Source organism: Muntiacus reevesi, chromosome 3 (genome assembly GCF_963930625.1).
Source record: "Muntiacus reevesi chromosome 3, mMunRee1.1, whole genome shotgun sequence".
In the NCBI taxonomy this organism is placed as follows: Eukaryota; Metazoa; Chordata; class Mammalia; order Artiodactyla; family Cervidae; genus Muntiacus; species Muntiacus reevesi.
The window spans coordinates 10,398,860-10,421,760 of record NC_089251.1 but is presented as its reverse complement, the minus strand read 5'-3'; the positions used below and the strand labels follow the sequence as shown (position 1 = coordinate 10,421,760).

Below are 22,901 nucleotides of genomic sequence, written 5' to 3'. Positions count from 1 at the left end.
TAGGAAAACAGCTAAAAGAATAAGAGAGTAACCCAGAAATTTTCAGAAGAAAGGAAAATAACAGGACTCAAAAAAAATTAGAACAGTAACATTTTATTCCAAAAAGAAAGCAAGTATCTACCTTAATAGCAAATGTGTAAATGTGTACATTCTTCAATCCAGATTAATAACAGATGAAAATGAATGCTCAAAAAAAAAAGATGACAAAATAACAGTAAATTGAAGATTTATGCTTTAAACCTGAGGTTCCAAGCTATTGTTTTTTTGTTTTTACCTAACCAAAAACTACAAAAACTACAAAAAGGCTACAACCCAGTCCTACCTGCACAGCAGTTTACAAGAACAATTATTCTCAACCAAAGGACACAGCAAAATGTAGCAAAGTACTGAATCACCTTTTCACATATTTAAATAGTGGTTGTCACATGGCAATGAAAGTATTACATAATCTACATGTAGTAAGATCGATCTCCATTTAAAATAAGTAGTTGAAAAAATATAAAATGAAATAAGTAGTTGATATCACTGGTGTTTACATACCATAAATATGTAGTTTGTGTCAGGAACCTGACCTCCAGTTCTGAATAGTTCACAAAGGTCATAAAACTATAAAAGAAAGGCAATATATGCTGATTACAAATTCCTGTGAAGGAGTAAAATAATGAAACTGAGGCCAAACTGTGTAAAGAAGCGGTGAATTAAGACTTCAAATATGTACATTCATAAAAAGAAATAAAGTGCAAACTAAACTACCAAGCACACAGCTTCCAAGCCTTAAAAAATAAAGCACTAAAATGAAGCTTTCAGTTATCACTGAAGTCATTCCTAGCTCATCAATGTCATGGCAAACCCCCTCAAATTTCTTTCATACATCTCCCCGTCTATCACTACAGAATTTGAAATCATGTATCAGTTACCTAACTGCCGATAAGCTAACCCAATCATTTTGTCCCACATTCTGCATCTATTTTAAAGAGACAAAAGTTAAGGAAGCAAGTCGATAAGAATTTCTTTCAAAGAATGAGTTTACATGACACTTCATAGTGTCCTACAGAGCAGATCAATCTACCTTCTTATACTCTGCTTTCAGAGATGTGTATCCTTAGGCTCTACAGCTGTGGAGAGCCTTCTCAATAATCAATATATTAAAATATATATATATTTCATCATACTCTATTTGCCTGAAAATTTAACTGACAAATTTGTGTGCTTGATAACTTCAGTCAACTAGATTATCCTAATCCTACTTCCTAAACAAAACATCACAGTTTTTCTGAAAAAGAATTTTGGATTAAGGTATTGACTATACTATACCAACTACTATTCATAATTTCCTTCACGTCTGTCGTTTACATTTGAAAGTAAAATTTACGTAGTAATATTACTTCTCACTTCCCACCTCACATATATGTATGCATGTGTATATCACATATGTATAAACAATCACACACAATATAAGCAGTAAAAAATAAGTATATACATTTATACACACACTTGGTGTATATATGTGTATATGTAATACACACACACACGTGTCTGTGTGTTACTTTAGCCTAGTAATTCCACTTCTGTGACTATATCCTTAAGGGGGGGGGGGGAGGTGTGTAACATAAAGAAAATGCATCATAGCACCATTTCTAATAAGAGAAGAAACAACCTTCATGACCAACATAGGGGAATATTAGTAAGACCCAGACCTCACACAGTCATAAATAATGATTATAATGGAAACCATGTAGCAAAGTGCAACAGAACACAAAACCAACCCTATAACATAACTATACAATTTTACTATGTAAAATATTGAGTATATACACACAAGTCTGAAAGGAAACACTTAAAAGTTTTATAAAGTAGTTGCTTCTTTAAAAGTATTGTAGAAGAGTGAGTGTCCTTAGACTTTACTCCAGATGTCTGCAGCAACATGTTCTTGAATAGACGCTTTGTAAATTTCCATTTAATATATATATATTTAATGGATGACAAAAAATTCTGCTTCAGGGACCCATACCTACTCCATACTGAAAGTTTTTCCAAAATTCTTTAATATAATAAAGAGTTACTAAAGTGAGTCAGAAAGAGAAATATAAATATTGTATTCTAACACATATATATGGAATCTGGAAAACTGGTACTAAAGAATTTATTTAAACAAGGCAGCAATGGAGGAACAGACATAGAGAACAGATCTGTGGACTTGGGGAGAGGGGAGGAGAGGGTGAGATGTATAGAAAGAGTAACATGGAAACTTCCATTACCAAATGTAAAACAGATAGCCAGCGGGAATCGGCTGTATGGCTAAGAAACTCAAACGGGCTCTGCATGAACCTAAAGGGGAGGATGGGGAGAGAGATGGGAGGGAGGTTGAAAAGGGAGGGATAGATGTAAGCCTATGGCTGATTCAGGCTGAGGTTTGACAGAAAACAACAAAATTCTGTAAAGCAATTATTCTTCAATAAAAAAATAAATTAAAAAAAATATATACAATAAAGAGTTACTAAAAACATATGGAGACAAGTAACTGTCATACATTACTGGGGGCCCATCTCAGTATTTCACAAATAATTTCTACCATCTATTGTATGTTTTTCATATCACACACTCTGTAAGTTTTCTTATTTTAAAACAAAACGAATCCTGAGATGTGGATTTTACCCCATTATTAGAGGCAAGGAAACAGTTGGCCAACTCAGTAGTTTTTGATTTTTTTGGTTTTAGGACCCAAACATAGTCTTAAAAATTACAGGTCCTCAAAGGCTTTTGTTTTTACACTATATGAATCAGTATTAACCATATTAGAATTTTAAAGTGATCATCGCTAATGTTTAAATGTCAGATATGCAGATGACACCACCCTTACGGCAGAAAGCGAAGAAGAACTAAAGAGCCTCTTGATGAAAGTGAAGAGGAGAGTGAAAAATTTGGCTTAAAACTCAACATTCAGAAAACTAAAATCATAGCATCCGGTCCCATCACTTCATGGCAAATAGATGGGGAAACAGTGGAAACAGTGGCTGACTTTATTTTTCTGGGCTCCAAAATCACTGCTGATTATGATTGCAGCCATGAAATTAAAAGACACTTACTCCTGGGAAGGAAAGTCATGACCAACCTAGACAGCATATTAAAAAGCAGACACATTACACTGCCAACAAAGGTCCATCTAGTCAAAGTTACGGTTCTTCCAGTAATCTATGGATGTGAGAGCTGGACTATAAAGAAAGCTGAGTGCAGAAGAATTGATGCATTTGAACTGTGGTGTTGGAGAAGACTTTTAAGAGTCCCTTGGACTGCAAGGAGATCCAACCAGTCCATCCTAAAGGAGATCAGTCCTGAGTGTCCATTAGAAGGACTGACGCTGAAGCTGAAACTCCAATACTTTGGCCACCTGATGCGAAGAACTGACTCATTTGAAAAGACCCTGATGCTGGGAAAGATTGAGGGCGGGAGGAGAAGGGGATGACAGAGGATGAGATGGTTGGATGGCATCACCGACTCAATGGACATGAGTTTGAGTAGACTCCGGGAGTTGGTGATGGACAGGGAGGCCTGGCATGCTGCAGTCCATGGGGCTGCAAAGAGTCAGACATGACTGAGCGACTGAACTGAACTGAACTAAACAGCCAATCTGTTGGGATATGCTGTTTAAAGTATACAAAGAAAATCCAGCTTCATACAGGTATGTGTTACAAAAGGGAGCAGAATTTTAATAACCTTTAGAGATAATGGTGCATATTTTTCTTCTAAAACATCAAAACTGGACAACCGGTCTCTTCTCAAACTGTGTTAGATAGGTTGGTCTAACACTTTGAGTGGGTAATACACTCTGGTTATTTGGAAAATGAAAAATAGTATTTCCTTATAATCATTAAAAAAATATTTGTTAATATTATCACTCATCTCATCAGAAAAGTCTTTTAGGTACCAGAAGCTAGGAGCTTCATGGTGGTGAATTCAAATTTCTAAAAGTCCAATTATTTTCTTGAAAACTCAAATTCTGGCATCAGCAACAAATACTATCAATTGTTCCTCTTAAAGTGACTGGCTCACTTCACATACTTTTGCAAAATAGTTGCCAAATACTCATAGTCTGTCATTCATTCTCTCAAGTAAAAATAGCATTCCATTAAAAAGAAAAAAAAAAGAGGCTATTTCAGATGGAGATACAAAACTGCAAAAGTAATCTTCTTTTGAAAAAGCCATTTTTCTTTGACATGTAGTAGATGTGCTTTATGCATACTTCCTATTTCATCACAGGGGCTGTTCAAAAGATATATCTACTCAATGGTTAAGAGCTACTACTAATTAATATTACTAGTTCATCAAGGACATTCTTAAATGATACTGGCATTTTATTTTACTGTAAATGCACGCATGCTGGTGAAGAATACAAGGACAACCAGCATAGGCTTGGTGATGCTCCCTTGATCAGGGAGGCACCAGCAGTTTTACCTTCAGTTGATTCTGTGCCATCTTACAGACCCTCAAAGGTCCACATATCTAAAGAACTGAAGAGCTAGCTGAAGTGGCTTCTTAAACAGCTATTATGTACCCAGGCAGGATTTAAACCAAGCTCTGTCTGACACTGAACTCTACAACCTCCTCACTAGATTATACCGTTCCAATGCTTCCTGGCACTGTATGCATGCCAGCACTTTCTATCAGCTTATTTATAGTCATAATCCAATCCTGCAATTCCAGAACTGGCCCAAGGGGAAGACAACTGTACAAGTCCCAAAAGACACATCTTATATTTGACTTTAGTCTACAGACATTTAGAAGCTTCTCAAGTTCTATGCTTTCGATGAGCAATTGTTTTAAAGGGTCAAGTACAAGAGAAACACTGTTCAGTTTGGTGGCAGTCTTAACATAGACTGGGAGTTCCCTGGTGGCCTAGTGGTTAGGATTCTGAGCCTTCACTGATGGGGCCCAGCTTCAAACACCGGTCAGGGAAGTGACAGCAGGTGGGTGAGCAAACTGCGCAGGCAAAAATAATAACAACTCTAATATGGGCTACTGGGCACCTATATGAGTTTCAAATCTCAGCTCTGTCCCTTAGTAGCTATGTGAATTTAGGCTAATTCCTCAATTTTTCAGTCTCAGTCCTTCTCCACAAAATGATCCAATTTCATGGAACCCTTAAACAAAGAAAAAACTGACATGGAATTTATGAGAAAGCACTTTATTAATCTCAAAACACAAGATAAATGAAAGCAACAGTTGTACATTTGACTGAAGGCATATATATTATGGAAGTGTAAATTTATTAATTTTAGTAGTATGAAGTTGTCTCTAACTTCCTGACCTTTGATCCTGACTGTAATTCATATACTGAAAAGTCCTGGGGGAATTTCCCGGTGGTCCAATGGTTAGGACTCTGCACTTTCATAGCTGATTGAATCTGAGGGCACAGATTTAATCTCTGGTCTGGAACTAAGATCCCACGACCTACACAGTGCAGCCAAACACAGGTAACCCTTCAATTTTAATATTATAATCAAAGGAAAACAGTGCTTGGTTTATTCCAACTTTTACAAATATGTTAAAGGCACTTCCTATATTAATATCCTTTATGTTAGCAAAATAGAAATGTTTATTATACTTTAGGAGAGAAGTTAACATGGAAACCAAGAAATACACTCCTAATGGTTTACTTTAGAGAACCAGAATTTTAACAGATCAATTATGACATAATGGGGTTTCTATTTAGAAGCTGAAAACATGAAGATGTCATTTACTATAACATCAAACATCCAGAGAACAGACTGAAAAACCCAACTCAATCACTAATAATCTACACACGTTTCTGCTCCTTTAGGCAGTCATAGTTAAGGTCATGTTGGCATTCATAAATCCAATGTTGTTTATAATATATTATTATTATAATTATATATTATATTATGTCACAATATATTATATTAGCCCCAACTCCACTGCATGCATGGAGCAGGCTATGAGTGTTTTGTTCAGCTTTCATTACCCAGGAAAAAAGAAAAAGAACTCCACAAATACACAGTTTCCTAATCAGGCTAAACACTGACAGCAAGAGTCTAAAAATGAGGTGTACCCCTCCTGTCAATGCTCTGAAACTCTTAAAAACAAACAAAATTCCAGCAGATGAAAAGGTGAACTGTCTTTCTCATTTCATTCTAGCACCGAATTGCTGTGAAATCATGCACCAATAGTTTTTCTGAACAGTTATTCTCATTCCCACTAAGGAAATGATGAATTTTCAATAAAATAAGACATTAAGTGAACAGAATGAATAAAACAGCAATGCGTAGAATGAATAGAAAATTAGGCCCAAAACCAAAGCATCTCCTATCAACCATAATAGCTATGAGCAGTCAGTCTGTAGTTATTTCCTATCTTCTCCTGTCCACAGAAAAATAATGCTTCACTCAGTTCACTTCCTAAGTGTGATTTCAACAAAGTGCATGAATAATTTGACTACTGCTTTTATTCAGCTTAATAGTAACCAGGAATCATTAGTATCACACAGACTGAGGCATCCTAACCAACCACTAGCTGCTCCTTTTTTTTTAAATATTTTACAGCACAAGTGGAAACACACATGGACTACGGACAGACAGTACAGAAGCTAAAACTCTCCTCGTGAAATTTTACCTGTCCATGTATGTCTCCACACACTGTTACTGGTGTTGATACTGGCTGGACATTTGACTCTTCCAACAGGAGATCACAAACGTAGTCACATAGCCGCTGTAAGACAAGAAAACAAAATGCAACCTTTTATTACAACATTAAAGCTGAAGACCAAGTGCAAAAATGACAAGAACTAACACATGTAGTAACTCAACATTAAGATCATGGCATCTGGTCCATCACTTCATGGCAAATAGATGGGGAAACAATGGAAACAGTGAGAGACTTTATTTTCCTGGGCTCCAAAATCACTGCAGATGGTGACTGCAGCCATGAAATTAAAAGACGCTTGCTCCTTGAAAGAAAAGCTATGACCACCCTAGACAGCGTATTAAAAAGCAGAGACATTACTCTGCTGACAAAGGTCCGTATAGTCAAAGCTATGGTTTTTCCAGTAGTCATGTATGGATGTGAGAACTGGATCATAAAAAAGCTGAGCAGCAAAGAGCTGATGCTTTTGAACTGTTGTGTGGAACAAGACTCTTGGAAGTTCCTTGGACTGCAAGGAGACCAAACCAGTCAATCCTAAAGGAAATCAATGCTGAATATTCACTGGAGGGACTGATGCTGAAGCTGAAGCTCCAACAGTTTGGCCACCTGATGTAAAGGGCTGACTTATTTTAGAAAAGTCCCTGATGCTAGCAAAGACTGAAAGCAGAAGGGGACAACAGAGGACAAAATGGTTGGATGGCATCACTGACTCAATGGACATGAGTTTGAGCAAGTTCCAGGAGATGGTGAAGGACAGGGAAGCCTGGCGTACTGTAGTCTATGGGATCACAAAGAATCAGACACGACTGAACAACTGAACAAAATGTATGAAACATTTCACAGAAAAGCAAACTACTCTATGATGACTCTGGGATTTGATCTGTCAGCTTTCACCTTCCTCTCACAATGCCTATTCCAAAATGCAAACTCCCTGGCTACACAGGTTCAGTTCAGTTCAGTTCAATTGCTCAGCTACACAGGTAACAAGTTCTAGAACACAGATAGCTTTGCAAGGAACTGTCAACTGATGTTTTTCACACACACACACACACAAAGTAAAAGTCAATCATTTTAAAAGGAAAAGGTCTTTATCTGCTAATTATTTAAGTAAATTACAAACCATGTACTTAGCAAATATGATCCAGCAACTGCACTCTTGGCAATGAAAATTTATGATCACATAAAAAACTGTATACAGAAGTCCACAGAAGTTTAATTCATGACAACCAAAAACAGGAAATAAATCAGATGTCCTTCAACAGTGACTAGTTATGTTATAGTACGTTCACACAATGGAATACTATTCAGAAATAGAAGGAAACAAACTACTGACACATGACAATCTGGATAAATTTCAAGGGAATTAAGCTCAGTTGGGGGAGGGAACCCTACCCCACAATGTTACATACTGTATGACTCCATTTATATAACATTCTTGAAATTAAAAAATTTACAGAAATAGAGACCAAACTGGTTGACTGCCAAGGGTCTAGGAGTTAGGAGCAACAGGAGGGAAATAAGTACGGTTATAAAAAGGACAGCATGTGGACTCCTTGGGGTGATGGAACTGTGTCTTAACTGTGGTATTGGATACATGAGACTATAGATATAATAAGACTGCAAAGAACTAGATACACAAATAAGTACAAGTAAAACTGGAGAACAAGATCCTGGGGTGTATCAATGTCAATATCTTGGTTGTGATATCTGTTCTACAAGGTGTTACTACCAGGGAAAACTGGATAAAGGGAGACCTCCTGGTGGTCCAAGGGCTGGGACTCTGAGCTCCCAACGCACGGTGCAGGTGCCTGGGTTCAATCCCTGGTCAGGGAACTGGATCCCACATGCTGCAACTAAGAGTTCACATGCCACAACTAAAAACTGCACAGCCAAATATATAAATAATTAAAAAAAAAAAAAAAAACCCACTGGAAACAGGGTACAAGGGATCTTTTGGCATTCTTTCTGAAAAATGCATATAAATCTGTGATTATTTCAAAATAAAAAGGTTAACTAGAATTAACTATAAAATATAAATCTAAAATTAAAGACTCACTCTACCTTTCGAAAAGAGCTCTAAATGTTTGCATTTTAAAAATATTTGTCCTCTGAAAGTACTCAAACCAAAAGATTTCACAGAAGGAAAACAATTCTCACAATAGTTCTCTGGAGAAGAAAGGGTACAGTCTGCTGTGTAAAGAGAACTGGAGGGGAAACCTCCTTCCATCTGAGACAAGTTATACTAGTCAGAGGCTATATTAAAATTAAAATCTCATAAAATTAGATTTTAAGAAGGTCAGCCAAGAAAGGACAAATTAAACTACACAAGCATAATGAAATGATTCTAAACATTAATTATGGAATCTAAAAGCCAAAACTTACTTAAATATAGCAGAGACACACTTTAACAGTTATAGCCACAATACGTTATACACAGGTAAGCACCAGAGAGCAGCCACAATGGAAGGAGGGAGGAGGAGTAAGAAAAGAGGCCCCCCAAAAGAAAATGAGGGGAAACCAAGCTGTTTAGAAATGTTCAAAATAAAAGAGTCATTCTTACTCTAGGATAAGTTCTGACCTTCAAATAGCACCGCAAAGGAAAGATCTTCCTTTTGGCCTGGAGTCCTTCTGGCCCTAGAGTAGCAAGCTCTTCCTTGTGCTGAATTTTCTACAAACCTCACAGGCTTCAATAAACAGTCCTTGGTCCTGACATAAAATCCATTCATTATTCATAACAGGAAAAGATCCTGATGAAAAGTCCTTCAGTTTCATTTTACATTTGTTTAAAAAAAAACACTCAGCTTTTTCCTCCCCATGTAGGGAAAATCTCAGTTCTTCCCTACTGCGTGAATCTGTCTTACATGTCTCCTTTACTAGTTACTCAGAACACTCATATTTCTGACACTTCTGGTCACCAAATGTATGGAGGTTTTTTCCTCTCCCTACAATATGCAATTCTCTGTAACATCAGTTGGGTATCCTACAATTTAACCCAACTCTTGACACTATTTATTAGAGATAGTGTCAGATCTCTCAGGTTAAGAGCTCAGTCCCACAAGACTGCCCCTCTCAACTCCCCCACCAACTTACACATTTCAGACACCAGCTGCAAGCCCAGGTTATATCAACTGCACTTTTAACCAATCAGCTATAGATCAGAGGTTCCAAAGACCTCTTCCGTGAGTTTGAATATTTGCTAGAGCAGCTCGCATAACTCAGGGAAGCACTTGCATTCATCAGCTTATTAAAGGACGTGATAAAAGGATACAAATGAGCATCTAGATGGAAGAGATGTGTAGGGCAAGGTATAGGGAAAAGATGGAAACTGATCTTTTCACTATCACCATAGTTTTGCCTTCACTAGAATGTCATGTAGTTGGAATCGTACCTATGTTGCCTTTTCAGGTTGGCATCTTTCACAAAGTAATATGCAATTAAGCTTCCTTCCTGTCTTTTCATGGCTTGATCATTTCTTCTTAGAGCTGATTAACATTCCATTGTCTCAACGTACCAGTGTAACCATTCATCTAATGAATGATACCTTGGTTGTTATCAAATTTGAGCAATTATGAATAATGCCTGTATGTTATAAATGTGTATTATGAATAAACATCTGTGTATAGGTTTTGTGGTGGACATGTTCAGTCCATTTGGATAAACACCAAGCAGCAAGACTGCTACAACATATGGTAAGGGTGTTGAGCCTGGTAAAGTGAAAGTAAAACTCACTCAGTTGCATCTGACTCTTTGTGACCCCATGGACTTTTCCATGGAATTCTCCAGGCCAGAATACTGGAGTGGGTAGCCTTTCCCTTCTCTAGGGGATCTCCCCAACGCAGGAGTCGAACTCAGGCCTCCTGCATTGCAGGTGGATTCTTTCCCAGCTGAGCTACCAGCGAAGCCCAAGAATACAGGAGTGGATAGCCTATCCCTTCTCCAGCAGATCTTCCCAACTCAGGTATCAAACAGGGGTCTCCTGCATTGCAGGCAGATTCTTTACCAACTGAGCTATCAGGGAAGCCCAACTGACAAAAGATCTTCCAGAGTGGCTCCTCAAGTCTGCATCCCCATTCAAAAACTAGTGACAGCTTCTGCTTTTGTCAGTGCAGTCAGTGTCACAAGTGTGAAGGAGTATGACCCTGTTATTTTAATTTGCATTTCCCTAATGACATATGAAATTGAGCTATTGAGCACCTTTTCATATGCTTATCTATCTTCTATATGTTTTCTTTGGTGAGGTACCTGTTCAGGTCTTTGGCCCATTTTTGATAAGGTTTAATAGGGTTGTTTGTTTTCGTACTGTTGAATTTATCAGATAAATCTTTCACAAATATATTCTCCCAGTTCGTGGTTAACCTTCTAATTCTCTTGACAGTGTCTTTTGCAAACCAAAGTTTTAATTTTAGAAAGCCCAGTGCTTCTCAATTATGTTTTCGTAAGTAGAATGTTTTCATTTGTTTGGGTTTGGTTTGAGTAATGAGGAACCAGGAATCTGAGGGGTCTTTTTAACAACTTCATTGAGATATAAATCACATATCATAAAATTTGCCCCTTTACTGTGTAAAATTCAATGGTTTTTAGCATATTCGCTGTTGAGCAACCATCATCATAATCAATTTTAAACATTTTGATCACCCCAAAAAGATCACTAATGTACTCATTAGCATGCATCTCCCAATTCCCATAACCTCACCCCACAGCCATAGACAATAATTCATCTGCCGTGTCTTTGGATTTGTTCATTCTGGACATCTGGAAATGCGGCCTTTTGTGACTGGTTTCTTTCACTTAATATATGTTTTTAAAGTTCAGTCACATTGTAACATGCATTATTTCTTTGTTCTTTTTTTATAGCTGAATAATATTCCGTTGTATGTGTTTATCACATTTTGCTTATCTATCCATCAGTTGCTGGACATGTGGGTTGTTTCCACTATTTGGCTGTAAGAGCTTGATTTTGACACAATAAGTCTGTGATGCCCATCAGACTTCAAGGTGCCTGAGACATGCTTTATACAGCTGATCAAATGAGTCCTGTTTTCAAGGAAAAGTATCCAAACTAGAGAGACCAGTCTGAAGACTGTCAGAAAATATACAGTCTAAGTCATGAGACAAGAAGAGACAACTAACGTGGCTGCTTATAAACAGAGAAAAGGGTAAGTTCAAAAAAACATGAGTCCTAATACTTCCCACAGAAGTTGGGGGGCGGGGGTAGGGGAACCAGCAAAAGAGACTGCTTGATGAAGTACAATGGAAACCATGCGAGTGTGGTATTATGGAATTCCTATGAGGAAAACATTTCAAAAGAGGAGTGATCAACCATGTTCAGCGCTGATAGAAGGTCAAATTTTGGAGAAACAGAGTAGGGCCGAGAGGGAAAACTCCTTTATTCCTGAATCAACAAGTACCAATCGGAGAACATCATACACAAGTAATACCATGGCACAGTTCAGAGGTTAAGGGCTTTGAAGTTAAAGTCTTGAAGTTAAAGTCTTTGAAGTCAAAGAGACCACAGAACAAGTATCAGCTCTACTCGTATTACTTATTACTTGGTTTACTGTCTGTTAGTTAGCTGTGTAACCCTGCTAAGTTACTTGATCTCTCTGTGCCTCACTTTCCTCGTCCACAACAGAAATACCAACCTGGGGATATTCTAAGGATTAAATAAGGCAGTGCATGCAAAAAAACACTATGGAGCTTTACATACAGAGAGTCATATACAAAATTTACAACAACAACAACAACAACAAAAATCTACGACATAAAAGCATACTCTGAATTATAAAATATGAGTTAGAAGAATATATATCAAACCCAAAACAGCAGTTGCTGGAGATGTCAAACAAAAGGAATTCCACCTTCATCTTTATTTATTTCACTTTTTAAAAAAGCCCAAAAGGGACTTTCCTGGTGGTCCAGTGGCTAAGACTCCGTGCTCCCAATGTGGTGGACCCAGGTTTGATCCCTGGTCAGAGAACCAGATCCCACATGCCGCAACTAGGATTCTGCATGCCACAGCTAAAGAAGACCCAGCGTGCTGCAACTAAGACCTGGCACAGCTAAATAAATAAAATAAATATTTTTTTAAAACAGGATAAAAAAAATTTTTTAAGTGTGAAAAAATTTTATTCTTGGTGGAAGGAAACAGGTATATTGTAGGTTATTCTTCATATTTTCCTGTGGATTCTGCATTTCTTTTGCAAAAACCTTAATGTTATTTTGAAACTAGAAAACAGCCTTAATTGAAAAACTGCAGAATAACATATATGCTACCTCTTTTATTAAAGCAAAATATATGTAGTATACACACACATAAAAACACACACTTGCTTATATTTACTTGCCATACCTAAACTGTTGTTTCTGAAAGGATCCATAAGAATCTTAATACTGGCTATCCAAAATAAGGAAGGGAACTGGGTGACTGGGTGGTAGGAGACAAGAATGGGAGGAAGATGTAACTTTTATAGCCTTTTATACTGTTTAAGTCTGGAACCATATGAATGTATTATCTATACAAAAAAATTGTTAAAAATATGTCATCAGGAAGAACAATCTTTTCATCAGAGGGTGCTAAGTCAACTGGATTTCCACAAAAGAATGAAGCTGGACCCCTACCTCACATCATATACAAAAATTAACTCAAAATGGATCAATGACCTAAATATAAATGCTAAAAACTATTAAACTCTTAGAAAAAAACATAGGGATAAATCTTTATGATCCTGGATTTAAGCATGAGCAATAAAAGAAAAAATAAACTTCATCAAAATAAAAAAATTTTGTGCATCAAAGGACATTATCAAGAAAGTTAAAAGATAACCTGTAGAATAGGAGAAAATATTTGGAAATCATTTATCTGATAGGAGTTTAATATCCAGAATATATAAAGAACTCCTACAACTCAACAACAAAAAGACATCCTAACTTAAAAAATAGGAAGCAACTTTCCTGGTGGTCCAGTAGAAAAGACTGTGCTCCCAATGCAAGAGCCCCAGGTTCCATCCCTGGTCAGGGAAGTAGATACCACATGCCACAACAAAAGATCCAGCATGCTGCAGTGAAGATCAAGGATCTTGTGTGCCACAACTAAGACCCAGGGGCACCCAAGTAAATAAACAGATTTTTTAAATGGCCAAAGAACTTGGATATACTTCCAAAGAAGAAATACAAATGGCCAATAGCCACATGGATAGTCAATATCACTAGTCATAAGGAAAATAAATATAAATCAAAACCAAAATGAGGGGACTTCCCTGGTGGTCCAGTAGCTAAGACTCTGCACTCCCAATGCAGGGCGCCTGGGTTCAATTCCTGGTCAAGGAACTAGACCCCACATGCTGCAACTAAGACCTAATGCAGTCAAATAAACAAAAATAAATAAAACTTTTTTTAAAGAATGGGATACCACTTTACACATACTAGGATGGCTATAATTTTTTAAAGACAAAAAATAACAAGTGTTGGCAAAGATGTGAAGAAACTGGAACCCTTACACATTGCTGGTAGGAATATAAAATGGTACAACCACTTTGGAAAAGTGTCTGGCAGTTCCTCAGACACTCAACACAGAATTACCATGTGACCCAGCAATTCCACTCTGGGTACACACCCAGAAGAACTGAAAGAGGGGACTCGAACAGACACTTATACATCAATGTTCACTGCAGCATTATTCACCGTAGTCAAAAGGGGGAAATAACTCAAGTCTATCAACAGATGAATGGATTAAGAAAATGTGGTATATCCATAAAATGAAACATCATTCAGCCACAGAAAGAAATAAAGTATAGATACATGTTACCACATAGATGAATCTTGAAAATATGCTAAATGAGCCAGTCACAAAAGGCCACATAATATATGATTCAATTTACCTGAAATGTCTAGAAAAGGTAAATTCATCAGAGGGGAGGGAAGTGAAGGAAGAGAGGGAGGGAAGGAACGTGGGTGTACCTATGGCTGATTCTTGTTGACCTATGACAGAAAACCACAAAATTCTGTAAAGCAATTATCTTTTGATTTAAAAAAAAAAGTGACAAAAAAATATACATATATAAATAAACTTTAAAAACAAACAAAAAAGATATAGAATAGATAAGTGGCTGCTTACGGCTGAGGTTTGAGGTAAGGGGAAATGGGGAATTTCTATCAATGGGTATAGTTTCTCTGTGGGGTGATAACAATGTTCTAACATTGATTATGGCAATGGTTGCACAACTCTGTAAATATACTAAAACCCATTAGGAAAAAAACCCCACTGAGTTATATACTTTAAAAATTTTATGTAAATTATGTCTCATAAAGCTATTATTTTTAATTAGCAATATATACTACCTATTTAAAGATAATAATTACCACCTTGATCTTAACCACTCAAATCTACTTCTTGTGGATAGAGTAGCTGTCCTTCCAGTCTCAAAAGATCAATGTTGTACAGCAACCTATTTCTCTTTTAATCCAGTAGACTTGTGCTGTATAATTTCTCACTATTGGTAATTAGCTCCCAAAGTTTACATTTTGCACTTTTTTAAACCCTAACTCACTTCCGCCGAGCTTAAGGATGGTTCCAAAGAACAAACAAGCCACGCCTGGCCTACACTTCTACAGCCTTCCCCCCTCAGCCTCCCTTCTCGGCCAGTCAGGGTAAAGAGCACTACTTCTTCTAAGTCAGCCTGGTAGAGAAGCAATTTATACTTTCAAATGTAGTTTCTGAAACTATACATTTTTTAAATTTCTTTTTTAATTAAAGGATAACCGCTTTACAGAATTTTGTTTTCTGTCGAACCTCAACATGAATCAGAGGAGATATCAGTACACATATATCCCCTCCCTTTTGAACCTCCCACCCATCTCCCGCCCCATCCCACCCCTCTAGGTGGCTACAGAGATCCTGTTTGAGCTTCCTGAGCCATCCAGCAAATTCCCGCTGGCTATCTATTTCACATATAGTAATGGAAGTTTCCAAGTTACTCTTTCCTTACATCTCACCCTCTCCTCCCCTCTCCCCATGTCCATAAGTCTATACTCTATGTCTGTTTCTCCACTGCTGCCCTGCAAATAAATTCTCCAGTACCATTTTTCTAGATTCTGTATATATGCATGAGTATACAATATCTATATTTCTCTTTCTGGCTTACTTCACTCTGTATAAGAGGCTCTAGGTTTATCCACCTTATTAGAACTGACTCAAATGTGTTCCTTTTTATGGTTGACTAATATTCCATTGTGTGTATGTACCACAACTTACTTTATCCATTCATCTGTCGATGGACATCTAGGTTGTTTTCATGTTCTAGCTATCATAAATGGTGCTGCAATGAACAATGGGATACATGTGTCTTTATCAATTTTGGTTTCCTCAGGGTATGTGCCTAGGAGTGGGATTGCTGGGTCATATGGTGCTTTCCAGAAGCGAAGGTCAAAGCCCACACATAATATAGCTTTTGTTGTTGTTGTTTAGTTGCTAAGTCATGTCCCACTCTTCATGACCCCATGGACTCTAGCCTACCAGGTTCCTCTGTCCATGGGATTTCCCAGACAAGAATACTGGAGCAAGTTGCCATTTCCTTCTCCAAGGGATCTTCCTGACCCAGGGATGGAACCCATGTCTCCTGCATTGCAGGCGGGTTCTACACCACTGAGCCACCTGAGAACCCATACGTCCCTTGAAAGGGCAGATATTAAAATGTTACCCAAACAAACCAACCTACTTATAAACTTGGTGAATTAAGCCAGACTGTCCTCTAGAGAGGCCTGTCCTCACCCTGCGTTACACTGCTTCCTTCCTCCATTGCTTTTTCCCAAATTGTACTTTAATGTCATGCCATCAACCTATATGCAGTAAAGGACCAGGAAACAGCCCCTACTGAGGTTGTCACTGTGTGGACTATAAACAAGGTGCATAGGGTATTGTGATTAAATAGCTGCCTTCAAGGAGGACTGGGGAGGAATGTCCCATTGCTGCTTCTATCAGGAATAGATGCGATTTCCCTGAGATTACTTTTTATCATCTTACAGACTCTGTAAATTTTTTTAATTGATCAGTTTCCATCTTTCTGTAGGCTCCTAGAAAGTTTAAGTCCTAATCTCAAAGAAGTAACTTGGTCATCATAGCTTTTATTTAACATGTACTTTTCTTACTTTTACAACTGGCCCCATCTTGGTTTCCTATGTTTATTTTCTCTGTCTCATTTTTCTACTTATTCTAAAAATAACTTATCTTGCTATACTGAATGCTTCTTTGTAAAGCACTCTGTATCTTTTTTAGAACAAAGTGAGTTCTCATCTAACATTCTGAAACTAATCACAGCACAGGTTCATGAGGGACTCCACAGCTCCCATTCTGAATGTGCCAGAATTTGCACCCCAAAATGACTGGCTCTCCTGACCCATAGTGCCTCCTGAACTGCAAGTCACCTCTGGTGACCAGCCCATACCCACCAGCGCTGATCTGAGAGTAACAGCAAACCATAAGCTAAAGAGCATCACCGTGAAACCCTGCCAATCTTAAAAGTCAGTGAGTGTCCCGGGAACCGTGTAAACTACTTAGGCAGCATCTTCAACCCGAGGCCAGGCACGCTAACTTGAGTAAAGCAACAGCTGTCTCCTATAACTGCTACTTCTGCATCCCAACTGGGGATTTAGGGCACTGAGCCTCTAAGCCAAAGCCATGCCTCGCATCTCTCCAGTTCAGCAGCAGCTTACAAATTCATGTCAAGCACACATAAAAACAAGTAGTCTGTGAAATCTCAGTACAAATTCTACATATGTCAGTCAACGACACACACAGTGGCCTCATAGAGCCCAGCCGTGCCATGGACAAGCTCCTCCAAAGTCCTTCACAGATCTGTTTTGCTGCTTGGTTTGTAGGAAGCCTGGTTTCTCTTTTACTGTCCCAAACAGTCACTGAGGCATTCTTAATCTTACCCCAAATTTAGGGCAAACTATCCATTTCTCCCCACGATGACTAATTAATTCCTAATCCCTGAAAAAGTAGAGGTTGGGACTTCCCTGGGAGTCCAGTGGTTGGGAGTCTGCACTTCCACTGCGGGGGGCACGGGTTCCATCCCTGCTCAGGAAAGTCTGCTGTAATGCAAGGTACAGCCAAAAAAATAATAATAACTAGAGGTTTATGGGCCTATTCTTAGGAGACCTTTTCTTCGTCCTCTACCTTTTCCTCAAGATGCCTGTTTACAGATCCATTCCATTCTCTGCTTCTGTCTCCCTGTTCCCTCTTGTTCCCTCAAATATACTAGGTTTTAAATTTTTGTAATTCTTTGTTTAGCTGATCTTGTTATATAAAACATACTATTTCCTTTATTTACTTTTACATACTGGGATTTATAAAATTTCTTAAGAAATAAAAATCTAAGACTATAGTTTACACAGCCTTTGAATAGAGTCTCTACTAGAATACAAATCACTGGGAATGAAGAGTGGGAATCCAAGATGATAATGACATCCACACTCTTACAATCCATAAGGAAATATCTATATCTTCAGTAAATATCAGAGCTTCTCAACCATGGCACTACTGGTAATTCTTTGCTGTGGGGGTCTGCTGTCCTGCCAGGCTGCGTAGGGCCACCCAGGACAGACGGGCCATGGTGCAGAGTTCTGACAAAATGTGGTCCACTGGGGAAGGGAATGGCAAACCACTTCAGTATTCTTGCCTTCAGAACCTCATGAACAGTATGAGAAGGCAAAAAGATATGACACTGAAAGATGAACTCCCCAGGTTAGGAGATGCCAAATATGCTACTAGAGAAGAGTGGAGAAGTAGCCCCAGAAAGAATAAAGAGATAGAGCCAAAGTGAAAACACTACCCCGATGTGTATGTGAAATGTGACGGAAATAAAGGCCAATGCTGTAAAGAGCAACACTGCATAGGAACCTGGAATGTTAGGTTCATGAATCAAGGTAAATTGGAAGTGGTCAAACAGAAGATGGCAAGAATGAACATCAATATTTTAGGAATCGGTGAACTAAAATGAACCAGAATGGGTGAATTTAATTCAGATGACCATTATATCTACTACTGTGGGCAAGAATCCCTTAGAAGAAATGCAGCAGCCCTCACAGTCAACAAGAGTAAAAATGCAGAGCTTGGGTGCAATCTCAAAAACGACAAAATGATCTCTGTTCGTTTCCAAGGCAAATCATTCAATATCACAGTAATCCAAGTCTATGCCCCAACCAATAATGCCAAAAGCTGAAGCTGAATAGTTCTATGAAGACCTACAAGACCTTCTAGAACTAACATCAAAAAAAGATGTGCTCTTCATTATAGGGGATTGGAATGCAAAAGTAGGAAGTCAACAGACACTGGGAGTAACAGGCAAGTTTATCCTTTGACTACAAAATGAAGCAGGACAAAGGCTAACAGAGTTCTGCCAAGAGAAAGCACTGGTCACACCCTCTTCCAACAACACAAGAGAAAACTCTACACAAGGACATTCCCAGATAGTCAATACCAAAATCAGACTGATTAAATTCTTTCAACCGAAGATGGAGAAGCTCTATACAGTCAGCAAAAACAAGACCAGGAGCAGACTGTGGCTCAGATCATGAACTCCTTACTGCCAAATTGAGGCTTAAATTGAAGAAAATAGGGAAAACCACTAGACCATTCGGGTATGACCTAAATCAAACCCCTTACGAATATACAGTGGAAGTGACAAATAGATTCAAGGAATTAGATCTGATAGAGTGCCTGAAAAACTATGGACGGAGGTTCATGACATTGTACAGGAGGCAGTGATCAAAACCATCCCCAAGAAAAAGAAATGGGAAAAGGTAAAATGGTTGTCTGAGGAGGCCTTACAAATAGCTGAGAAAACAAGAGAAGCGAAAGGCAAAGGAGAAAAGGAAAGATAAACCCATCTGAATGCAGAGTTCCAAAGAATATGAAGGAGAGATAAGAACGCTTCCCTCAAAAATAAATAAATAAATAAAGCCTTCCTCGGTGATCAATGCAAAGAACAGAGGAAAACAATAGAACGGGAGACTACAGATCTCTTCAAGAAAATCAGATACCAAGGGAACATTTCATGCAAAGATGGGCACAGTGAAGGACAAAAACAATATGGACCTAACAGAAGCACAAGATATTAAGAAGAGATGGCAAGAATACACAGAAGAACTAAAAATGATCTTAATGACCCAGATAACCATGATTGTGTGATCACTCACCTAGAGCTGGACATCCTGGAGTGTGAAGTCAAGAGGGCCTCAGGAAGCATCACTATGAACAAAGCTAGTGGAGGTGATGGAATTCCAGTTGAGCTATTTCAAATCCTAAAAGATGATGCTGTGAAAGTGCTGCACTCAGTACATCAGCAAATTTGGAAAACTCAGCAGTGGCCACAGGACTGGAAAAGGTCAGTTTTCATTCCAATCCCAAAGAAAGGCAATGCCAAAGAATGTTCAAACTACCGCACAATTGCACTCATTTCACACGCTAGCAAAGTAATGCTCAAAATTCTCCAAGCTAGGCTTCAACAGTACATGAACCAAGAACTTCCAGATTTTCAAGCTGGATTTAGAAAAGGCAAAGGAACTAACGATCAAATTGCCAACATCCATTGGATCATCAAAAGAGCAAGAGAATTCCAGAAAAACATCTACTTCAGCTTTATTGACTATGCCAAAGCCTTTGACTGTGTGGATCACAACAAACTGTGGAAAATTCTAAAAGAGATGGGAATACCAGACCACCTGACCTGCCTCCTGAGAAATCTGTATGCAGGTCAAGAAGCAATAGTTAGAACCAGACATGGAACAACAGACTGCTTCCAAATTGGGAAAGGAGTATATCAAGGCTGTATACTGTCACTGCTTATTCAACTTATATGCAGAATACATCATGTGAAATGCCGGGCTGGATGAAGTATAAGCTAGAATCAAGGCCGGGAGAAATATCAATAACCTCAGATATGCAGATGACACCACCCTTATGGCAGCAAGCAAAGAGGAACTGAAGAGCCTCTTGAAGAAAGTGAAAGAGGAGAGTGAAAAAGTTGGCTTAAAACTCAACATTCAAAAAACGAAGATCATGGCATCCAGTCCCATCACTTCATGGCAAATAGATGGGGAAACAATGGAAACAGTGACAGACTTATTTCTTGGGCTCCAAAATCACTCAAAAAATGCTTGCTCCTTGGAAGAAAAGCTATAACCAACCTAGACAGCATATTAAAAAGCTGAGATACTACTTTGCCGACAAAGATCCACCTAGTCAAAGCTATGATTTTTCCAGTAGTCATGTATGGATGTGAGAGGTGGACTATAAAGAAAGCTGAGTGCAGAAGAATTGATGCTTTTGAACTGTGGTGTTAGAGAAGACACTTCGGAGTCCCTTAGACAGCAAGGAGATCAAACCAGTCAACCCTCAAGGAAATCAATCCTGAATATTCACTGGATAACTGATGCTGAAGCTGAAACTCCAATACTTTGGCCACCTGATGTGAAGAACTGACTCACTGGAAAAGACCCTGATGCTGGGAAGGATTGAAGGCGGGAAGAAACAGGGACGACAGATGAGATGGTTGGATGGCATCACCGACTAGATGCACATGAGTTTGAGCACGCTCCGGGGAGCGGGTGATGGACAGGAAAGCCTGGCGTGCTGCAGTCCATGGGGTCGCAGAGTCGGGCACGACTGAGTAACTAAGTGAGCGACATCTGGCCCCCACACCCACTAGATAGCCACAGCAACCCCAGCTGTGAAAAGCTAAAAATGTCTTCAGACAATGCCAAATATCCTCTTGTGGGGGGCGCTATCACCTCCAATTAGGAACCACAGATCTAGACCTTTCTCGTGAGTTTAATACATTAGAACAATGTCTGCAACACATTTGGCAATCAATTAATACCTGCTACATAACTGATCCAACAGTCTTCTCAACATTTCTAACTCAGTGTCTTGGCTTGGCAGCATCTCCAATGCAGTATGGCCCAAACCAAATTCCCTTGCATTCCTTAATCCAGGTATCGTATTTACTAAGTAATCCATGCCAGAAACTAAGAGATTACCCCGAACTCCTCTCTCTCTCTCATTACCCAGATATACACTCTGTCAATAGGTCCTATTACACCTTCTTCACGTCCTTTTAAATACCACAACCACTTGATGCTGGCTTACTTCAAAAGCTCTCATGTCACCTGGTCTACTGCTTTGATGACATTTTTGTCTCATTCCAATCCAAAGTCCACAATGCTGCCAGAGTATTTCTAAAATCTGTCACTGTCCCCTTCAAAAACCTTTCAAGGACACTCCTCTATGGTTGTTGTCTATGTAGTGTTTCCTAAATTCCATTCAGATATCATCTTTGATTCTGTCACATTCCTACTACATACAATAGTGTATCCTTCGAACGGTTTTCTTTCAATCTACTTTACTTTTTTAGTTAGCCATCTTTTAAAAGATAGCACAAAGTCATAGTATGATTATTTGTTTTTCCCTAAAATATAAAAACATTTCAAGGGACTTGCCTGGTGGCCCAGTGGCTAAGACTTCGTGCTCCCAATGCAAGGGACCCGGGTTCAATCCCTGGTCAGGGAACTAGATCCCATATGCTACAACTAAGACACAGCAGAGCCAAATAAGTAAACAAATACTAAAAAAAAAAAAAAAAAAAAAACCACTTTTGCAACTGTTTATCCATCTAAAAGATAAAAATCCATGTGTATCAGCCTAGTCTTCCATGATTTGGCCTCTGCCTGTCTTCACTGCACCACCTCCAGCCATTCCAAACTACATCAAGTTGTGTTCTTGGGGATTAAACTATACCACGGTACACGGTATTTCTTCTGCTGCTTGTTCTTTCCTTCCTTTTTTGTCTACCTGAAAAAACAGCTCATTCTCTCATTGCTCCTCCTTTGGTGAAACTATCTGTGGCTTGAGAGTTAGATGCTGCTGCTTCTATGTTCTCTGATATGATGGACGGCTCTCTATTTTCTCACGACCACACACTGCAGTGATCACTTGTTTACCTTTCTATCTCCTTTACTATACCGAGAGCCCCTCAAAGACAGAGAGAAGTGCCAAATTCTCTCTCAAGAACCCACAGAGAACAATATTTGACACAAGGGGACATTTAAAGAAATGTTTGTTGTAAAGCAATATATACAAGGTAGTGTTTAAGGCTGTGGAGAATACCAAAATAAATATGATCCTGGCCCTTCAAAAAGCTTGTAGCCTAATAGTGAAGACAGGCATACTTACTACTATACAAGACGGA

At 38.6% G+C, this 22,901-nt stretch overlaps 1 protein-coding gene across 1 annotated transcript in view; it reads right to left on the bottom strand.

Annotated features, from left to right (window-relative positions):
* The window catches only part of PPP6C (protein phosphatase 6 catalytic subunit), a 37,431-nt gene that overhangs the window by 8,405 nt on the left and 6,125 nt on the right, over window positions 1-22,901 (bottom strand). Inside the window, exons 2-3 of the mRNA XM_065928459.1 lie at window positions 6,628-6,723; window positions 541-606 (exon numbers count right to left, since the gene is read on the bottom strand). Coding sequence (XP_065784531.1) covers window positions 541-606; window positions 6,628-6,723 — 162 coding nt within the window. The remainder of the gene's footprint in view (window positions 1-540; window positions 607-6,627; window positions 6,724-22,901) is intronic.